Below are 9,108 nucleotides of genomic sequence, written 5' to 3'. Positions count from 1 at the left end.
CGATTTCTAAGTTATGAGCTGATTTTTAGCTACTGGGTTTAGGCCAGGCAGGCCCAGGCCTGGTTTCGGGCCTGGCGCCGGGCTGCCTGTCTTTGGTTTTACTTCCTTGTTGTTTCTTCTTAAAACAGGTACTGAGTATAAAACAATATGAGAGGGTCTCTCTCTCCCCTCAGTCTCTGGGACAGAGCAGAGAGCAAGAACAAAATTGCTGTGCTTGTGGACTTCACATGCTAGGGCGGAGCAGGTCCTCAGAAAATCATCAAATGTATGTTAAATGTATAAGGTAAATGGTGATGAGTCTAAAGTGAATGTGGGGGGAATGGAAGAGAACGAAGGTAGGGAGAATGTACATTAAGGGAAAGGGAGGGTTGCAATTTTAGAAAAGGATGTCTGGGCAAGGGCTCCCTGAGAAGATGGCATTTGTACTATAGAAACACAGTATCTATCTTCCAGGCCCGTAATGAAGGTTTAATAAGAAAACGCATGGATTCGTAAAAAATCTTCAATAGACCCCAAATGGACCTACAAGACCTCGACCCCAGTGGATGAGGGAACGCTAACCACAGCAGAAAGGTAATCGCGGCGAACGTTGGCACAGACGGAAAGTTGATCTGAACGGAAAGTTGGTCCGGGGGAAACATTGGTTATTCAGGAACGTTAATCCGGAACAAATCTTAGGCAGAAGCGGAACTTAGACCAGGACGCACAGTTACCGTGGCAATGACGCGCGCCCTAAGGGCGGTGGCAGCGACGCAGAGAGACCTGGGAGGAGACAGAGGCAGGGCTTGCGACGGAAGTGGCCTCTCTGCTTCTGCAGGGCTGGGGAAGATGCTGCGTCCAGCGTTACCGTGGCTGTGCCTTGGCCTCTGCAGCCTCCTGGTTGGGGAGGCAGAGGCCCCGAGCCCCGTGGATCCGCTGGAGCGGAGCCGGCCGTACGCGGTGCTGCGCGGGCAGAACCTGGGTGAGCGGCCCTCGGGCTGGCGGGCGGCGGGTAGTGCCTGAGCTTTCACTGCTGCGGGTGCTGGAGCCGGGCACGTACGGAGCGGACAGGGGATAGAGTGGGGAGATGGGTGAGTGCGGGGGGTGCAGGTGAGGCCCCTCAGGGGGCCCCGAGACTCCCTCTCCAAAAGCCTGGGGCAGAAGGCCTGAGCTTTACCTCTCAGCAAGTGCTCAATATGTGCCAGAACCTTCGCCTCCCAGGTTCAAGCAATTCTCCTGTCTCAGCCTGCCGAGTAGCTGGGATTACAGGCGCACACCACCACACCTGGCTAATTTTTGTATTTTTAGTAGAGATGGGGTTTCACTGTGTTGGCCAGGCTGGTCTCGAGCCTGGCATGGTGTCCAGTAAGCTCTCAATATGTACTGCTTGCCCACGAATGAACTGCAATCGGGAGACCTGGGTCTCATTCTGGGTCCTCTCCTCTCTGGCTATGTGGGCTCAGGCTAGACAACAAGGCACATCATTTACCCCACCCCTCTTCTTTCCCAGAGGAGCCAGTATTTATTGCAAAAATGGTAACAGTTTTTGAGCATTTCCTACATCCCATGTCTTGTGCTACGCACTTTGTATACGCGAATTCATTTGAGCCTTACAATAACTTAATGAGAAATGTACGGTTTGCAGCCCTTTTTTTTTTCTTTTGCAATAGTGTCTCCTCTGTCACCCAGGCTGGAGTGCTGTGGCACGATCTTGGCTCACTGCAGCCTCGGCCTCCTGGGTTTAAGTGATCCTCCCACCTCAGCATCACGGGCGAGTAGCTGGGACTACAGGCATGCACCACCACACCTGGCTCATTTTTTTGTTGTTGTTGTTTACTTTTTGTAGAGATGGGGGTCTCGAACTCTTGGGCTCAAGCCATCCTCCTGCCTCGGCCTCCCAAAGTGTTGGGATTACAAGCGTGAGCCACCACACCTGATGTTGCAGCTCTATTTTTCAGATAAGGAAAATGAAACTCAGAGAAGTGAAGTGATTTGCCCAAAGTTACATAGCTAGGAAATGATGAGGCCAATACTAGAACCTGTTTGGGGGCTTGAAACGTAAGTTGTGGGAGGATATCTTCAACACACACACACACACACACACACACTGCATAAATACGTGTGTGTACATGGCTTTGGCTTTGGAAGGAGTTCTGGAACTTAAAGCTTGGCAAACTTCGCAATAAATCTGCCCCTCGCCAAAGTCTTCCCTTCTCACTGTATCTCCTTGGTACATCTGTATGTCTACAAAGTGGCTATTAGTATCATTTTGGATTATCTTGACTCTACATGAACTCAGTGTCTGCCATGTGTTGACGACTTACTGTGTACCTAGCACTCTACTAAATAGTTTCCACACATTATCCCACTCGATCCTTCACAACAGGGTTTCTCAACCTGGATATTACGACATGTTGGATAAATGATTTCGGGGGTAAGGGGCAGTAGGGGGGCTATCCTAAACACTGTAAGAAGTTTGGCGGCATCCCCAGCCTTTAGATACCAGTAGCACCCCCTACTCCTAATCAAGATAGTCAAAATCTCTGCAGACATTGCCAAATGTCCATGGGATGCCAAATCCCCATTGGAGACCCACTGCTGTGGAACAGTACTACTCAAAGGGTAGTCTGCAGACCAATGAGAGTCTGCAAACTATGTTATCTGCAAAGAGATGACTACAGAAATTGAGAGTGTTTGGAAACTTAACAGTTTGACATTGTTGCAACATCCAAGCACTTAGAGACCAGTTCTAGGTGTCTCTGAACTGGAATGCTTTGCAGATGAAGGGAACTGGTTATTAGTCTTGCACAGTAGGGCTATGTAGTGGTCTGGGACAGACTAGAAATTATAAAAACTACTCCTTTGCCATAGATAGTTTGAGAAATGCTGTCCTAGACAGTTCTGTACAGTTGGTATTTATTTTTTTGAGACGGAGTTTTGCTCTTGTTGCCAAGGCTGGAGTGCAGTGGTGCGGCACGTCTCAGCTCACTGCAACCTCCACCTCCTGGGTTCAAGCAATTATCCTGCCTCAGCCTCTTGAGTAGCTGGGACCACAGGCGTGTGCCACCACGCCCAGGTAATTTTTGTATTTTTAGTAGAGATGGGGTTTCACCATGTTGGCCAGGATGGTCTCGATCTCTTGACCTCATGAACTGCCCACTTCGGCCTCCCAAAGTGCTGGGATTACAGGTGTGAGCCACCACGCCCGCCCTAAGACATTCTTTTAAGGTTCTGCCTGGGCCTGCCATTCAGGCAACTGTCACTGCATGCAAAGTGTAGGGAGAAGTGAAAAGATGGCGAGTGGAAGAATTGATCAGGCCCCAAATGCATGGCCATTGTGTACCTAACAACTCATGGTTTTAAGCTCCTTTTTAAATTTTATTTTTATTATTTTTTTTTATACGGAGTCTCACTCTGTCACCCAATCTGGAGTGCAATGGCATGATCTTGGTTCACTGCAACCTCCACCTCCTAGGTTCAAGTGATTCTCTTGCCTCAGCCTCCCAAGTAGCTGGGATTACAGGCACCCACCACAGTGCCCAGCTAATGTTTGTAATTTTAGTACAGAGGGGGTTTCTCCATGTTGGCCAGGCTTGTCTCGAAGTCTTGATCTCAAGTGATCTGCCCATCTCGGCCTCCCAAAGTGCTGGCATTACAGGTGTGAGCCACTGCGCCTGGCCTTTTTTATTTTTTAAAGGTAGATTTCCATTCCCCAATTCCAATCTTCTGCATTCCTGCTTTGGGAGTTTTAAGTTTTTTGTTTTTATTTTTTATTTTTTTGAGATGGAGTCTCGCTCTGTTGCCAGGCTGGAGTGCAGTGGCGCGATCTTGGCTCACTGCAACCCCCGACTCCCTGGTTCAGGTGATTCTCCTGCCTCAGCCTCCCGAGTAGCTGGGATTACAGGTGCCTGCCGCCATGCCCAGCTAATTTTTGTATATTGAGTAGAGATGGGGTTTCACCATGTTAGCCAGAGTGGTCTCGATCTCCTGACCTTGTGATCCACCCGCCTTGGCCTCTCACTGGGATTACAGGCTTGAGCTGCTGTGCACGGTCGGGAGTTTTAAATTTTTTTTAGAGTTCTTCCAAAATGCGAGATGCAAGAAAATGGTTTATTTAAATGGAATAAGACAACTTTAAATCCAATTGTAGTCCAAACCATAGAAACTCAGAATTCAGGACTTTTGAAAATTAGGGCAGGTATTCAGTTAACAAGGGCTATTTTAAGACATGACATTTAGTTCACGTAGGTTGGAGATTTTGTTTGACAAAGATCTTAAAATTACTTCTGGCCTTTGGAGTTATGACATGCTGTCTTTGTCACCTTCTCCTTCCTTCTTCCCCCTCACTCACCAAAAAAGGATGAATTTTCTTTTCTTTTTTTTTTGAGACGGAGTTTCGCTCTTGTTGCCCAGGCTGGAGTGCAGTGGCGTGATCTTGGCTCACCGCAACCTCCGCCTCCCGGATTCAAGAAATTCTCCTGCCTCAGCCTCCCAAGTAGCTGGGGTTACAGGCATGTACCACCACGCCTAGCTAATTTTGTATTTTCAGTAGAGACGGGGTTTCTCCATGTTGGTCAGGCTGGTCTCGAACTCCCGACCTCAGGTGATCTGCTTGCCTTGGCCTCCCAAAGTGCTGGGATTACAGGCGTGAGCCACTGCACCTGGCCTGATTTTTCTGTATAGTCGGTTTTAAAATAATAATCGGTTTAAGCGTAGAGGGTGTGTGTGTGGGGGGGGGGGGGGCGGTCACAGATACTACAAAGTTACTGATTTAAATAAAACTATGGTCAAATCTTGGTTTTTCTTTTTTTTTTTTTTTGACAGAGTCTCACTCTGTCGCCCAGGCTGGAGTGCAATGGTGCGATCTCGGCTCGCTGCAACCTCCGCCTCTGGGGTTCAAGCGGTTCTCCTGCCTCAGCCCCCTGAGTAGCTGGGATTACAGGCGCCCGCCACCATGTCCAGCTAATTTTTGTATTTTTAGTACAGACGGGGTTTCACCATGTTGGCCAGGCTGGTCTCGAACTCCTGACCTCATGATCTGCCTGCCTTGGCCTCCCAAAGTGCTGGGATTGCAGGCATGAGCCACCTTGCCTGGCTAAATCTTGGTTTTCAAAGGAACAGTAATGAGACTGAAGAACAACCATGGTTAGGCCCTAGCTGGAACCTGGGATGGGCCCACATCCCTACAAACACACATCAGTATACATTTGCTTGTTTTGAATGCTTCCCAAGATCGCTGAGATAGTCACAGAAGCAAGATTGCGTATCACTGCTGCTATTGAATAAACCTCTGACAGGTTGCTGGTTATGCTAGTTTATTTTTTTCTTTATTTATTTTTTCTTTTTTGTTATGTAGTAGTTTAAAGCCCAAGTCCTTATCCTGTATCACCAGGGCTCAACCTGAGTAATCAGCTGTAGTTCCCATTTCTCACCTGAGCACCTTGAAAATTTCAGATGTGAAATTTAGTCTTAAAAACTTAACAGTTTTGTTTTTGTTTTTGTTTTGTTTTTTTTTGAGACAGAGTCTCCCTCTATTGCCCAGGCTGGAGTGTAGTGGCATAATCTTGGCTCACTGCAACCTCTGCCTCCTGGGTTCAAGCAATTCTCCTGCCTCAGCCTCCTGAGTAGCTGGGACTACAGGCGCACACCACCACACCTGGCTAATTTTTTTGTATTTTTAGTAGAGACATGGTTTCACCATATTGGCCAGGCTGGTCTCGAACTCCTGACCTCGTGATCCGCCCTCCTCGGCCTCCCAAAGTGCTGGGATTACAGGGATGAGCCACCGCACCCGGCCAAACATAGCAGATTTGTGAGTTAGTTGCTTCTTTGCTCAAAAGGCCCTGTCAAGACTCATCTTGAGACTGAAATACTTTATTGAATCTCCAGATTTTTATTAATGGCTTTAAAGGCATAGTTGGGCATCCTGCTCTCTTGCCCCCCTATAGTTGAACAATTCTCCACACAAAAGCCAGAGGAATCTTTTTTTTTTCCAACTAAATCAGATGATGTCATTCCTTTGCCTACAGCCCCCTAGTGGCTTCTCTTTAAACTTAAAATCCGTGTTTCCTTCATGGTCTCCAAGGCCCTGCACAGACCGGCCCCAGCCTTCCTCTCTGGCCTGATTTCCTGCCTCTCTTCCTGCAGTCCTTGCCTGGTTGCTTCCCTTCTGTTCACTGAGTGTGTTGGGCTTATACTGGCCTCAAGGCCCTTCCTTAGCTGATCCATGGGCCTGCAGCACACTCCCTGCAGAGCCTCACTCGTAAGGTCTCAGCTTTTTTGTTTTTTGTTTTTGAGATGGAGTCTCACTCTGTCGCTTAGTGGCGCAATCTCGGCTCACTGTAACCTCCGCCTCTCGGGTTCAAGCGATTCTCCTGCCTCAGCCTCCTGAGTAGCTGGGACTACAGGCTCATGCCACCACACCTGGCCAATTTTTGTATTTTTAGTAGAGACGGGGTTTCACCATGTTGGCCAGGCTGGTCTCGAACTCCTGACCTCAAGTGATCCACCCACCTAGGCCTCCCAAAGTGCTGAGATTACAGACACGAGCCACCACACTCGGCCTGTCTCAGTTTGTGAGTCTCCTCCTCGGATGCTTCCTGACCGTCCCCCCTTCTTGCTGCCCACCCTGTCTCCATCCCTAGCATGTTACTGTTTTTTTTTTCACGGTATATCAAGCTATGTGAAATGCTCTCATCTGTTTGTTTCTCCCCCAACCATACATAGAGACAACTGGAGAGAGGATCTGTTTACAGCTGTTTGCACAGCACTTGACATAATGCCTGGCAGCAAGTGGCATTTGATAAATCGTTGGCAGTGAATGGATGAATTGCCTAACCTGGAGCTGCCATTAGGAAGTAACCTGTTTTCCCTTTGCAGTGTTGATGGGAACCATTTTCAGCATCCTGCTGGTGACTGTCATCCTTATGGCATTTTGTGTCTACAAGCCCATTCGGCGTCGGTGACAGCCAGACAAGTTCTTCAATGAGTATTTGGGAATAGGATAAGTTGTGTTGCACACAGGCCAGTGGAGAAGTTGGAATCAAAACTTTCCTACTTGGAAATGACCTTTGGTCTGGACAGTTGGTAAACGCTAAATGAATTAGAAGAAAACATGTACTAGAAATTATTTTTTCCTAACACTGTAGTGCAAATAATTGGCCCCTGAGTCTGCTTCTCAGTGTTTCTGACTGTACTTGTTAAAAGTAAGACCTGAAAGCTCCAAAGGTCAGTGTAAAGATGGAGTGTTCATGAGAAAGAAAACATGGTAAACTTTTGAGTGCCTGTATGAACTCACTGTAAAGAACTCATCATTAATGCTTGAAAATGTGATTAAGAGGGAGACTTACCATGCAGACATTCCATATTTAAGAACCATTTGGTTACAGTGGGTTAAGAATCACAGATTTTTTTTTTTTTTTAATCTTACCTGAGTTGGCCTAGAATGCGCTGGTTGCAAAGTGGTGTCAGCTGTGGGGAACTTGGGCCCTCGTTCCTCATCTGCATCCTGCCCTGCACTCAGGTGCTCCCCCTGAAGTCAGGGTCACATCAGGTAGACCTGTTACTATATGCACCTTTGGCCTGGAATGCTCTGAAGTTGGACTGGAAATGTTACCAGGTTGGCCTGTTACAAAAGGGACCCCATCCTGCTTAAATACATTGATCTCCCTTGCCCTGCATTTGAATCTTTCTAGCCCATGGTCTGAAACTTGAGGTAGCTTTCCAGATTTGGAATGTAAAAGGCTCAGTGGGCACTCTGTTCATCCCTGGGTGGGGAGGGCCCAGCCAACAGAAGTGCACGTCCACTGTGCGGGCCAGTGTGTGTTTACACAAATTTCATCTCAGCTTTGAAAATGCTGCTATTAGTTTCCACTGTTGTTGAACTGGATTTTTTCCTCCTATTGAAATGATACTTTCATACTTATAAAGCTGTCGTCAATATTTATTTCAAGGTGCTAGATTTAATTTTGTTATTAAATTGAAATGCTTATTTTGTGTTCAAGCACAGCACTGATTTTAACAACCTGCATTTAATGTGAAGTAACCGAAGTAGGATACTGTTAACTGTTTAACTGAAGGATTTTGTTTGTAATCTTGTAACACTGAACCATTGAAATGTTCACTGTTCTTTGCTTTTGAGCAAAATGTCAATTAAAACTAAAGTAAAATCCTATATATTGTTTTACTCCACCAGTTGTTTCCCAAGTGTTTGAAATGCAGGTGTGTGTCTGAATTTGATCTAATCACTTAAAGAAGCTCTGTGAAGTGAAATTTTTTTTTTTGAGATGGAGTTTGGTTCCTGTTGCCCAGGCTAGAGTGTAATGGTGCGGTGTCGGCTCACTGCCGCCTCCACCTCCCGGGTTCAAGTGATTCTCCTGCCTCGGCCTCCAGAGTAGCCGAGATTACAGGCATGAGCCACCATGCCTGGCTAATTTTTTTGTATTTTTAGTAGAGATGAGGTTTCACCATGTTGGCCAGGCTGGTCTCAAACTCCTGACCTCAGGTGATCCGCCTGCCTTGGCCTCCCAAAGTGCTGGGATTACAGGCCTGAGCCACTGCGCCTGGCCTAAAGTTGAGATAAGAAGTCTCCTAGTGCTGCCTATGATTTAGTGGCTGTGGAGTCATATCAGCATGTTGTATTTTTTTCCACCTGGACCTCAGGCTTAAACCTACACATATTTCTAAAGAGGCCTAGGTGGTACTTTGAACTTCATCACTCACTGTACCACTGAATCACTTGAAATCTCCACATCCAGTTCATCTTCCTTGATGTCATTTGTGGTCAGCAGGAGACTGCGACCAAGCTGGCAGTTATGGCAGTTTCCCTTTCCTGTCATTATTTAGAGCAGACTTCCACTTCCTTGACATGCCACGTTTATGTAGTGTGACAAGCTTGTTTATAGAGCAGAGTGCCTTAGGAACTTAGTTCCTAGCAGTGTCTAACGTGCAGAAGTTGCTCAATTAAAGCTTCTGGCCGGGTGCGGTGGCTCACACCTGTAGTCTCAGCACTTTGGGAGGCCGAGGTGGGTGGATCACCTGAGGTCAGGAGTTTGAGACCAGCCTGGCCAACGTGGCGAAACCCCGTCTCTACTAAAAATACAAAAATAAGCCAGGCATGGTGGCACACGC

The 9,108-nt window shown here is 47.3% G+C and overlaps 1 protein-coding gene across 1 annotated transcript; it reads left to right on the top strand.

The window, feature by feature from the left end:
- Positions 1 to 703: 703 nt before the first annotated feature.
- C10H12orf76 (chromosome 10 C12orf76 homolog) lies at positions 704 to 8,169 on the top strand. Its single transcript, XM_054443875.2, has 2 exons — positions 704 to 961; positions 6,859 to 8,169. Exons 1-2 carry the CDS (start codon positions 721 to 723, stop codon positions 6,942 to 6,944), a joined length of 327 nt encoding a protein of 108 aa, XP_054299850.1. The 5' UTR covers positions 704 to 720; the 3' UTR covers positions 6,945 to 8,169.
- The last annotated feature ends 939 nt before the right edge of the window (positions 8,170 to 9,108 follow it).

This window comes from Pongo pygmaeus, chromosome 10 (assembly GCF_028885625.2).
Source record: "Pongo pygmaeus isolate AG05252 chromosome 10, NHGRI_mPonPyg2-v2.0_pri, whole genome shotgun sequence".
Classification (NCBI taxonomy): Eukaryota; Metazoa; Chordata; class Mammalia; order Primates; family Hominidae; genus Pongo; species Pongo pygmaeus.
The sequence above is the reverse complement of the archived record's forward strand: the minus strand, read 5'-3'. Positions and strand labels throughout refer to the sequence as shown.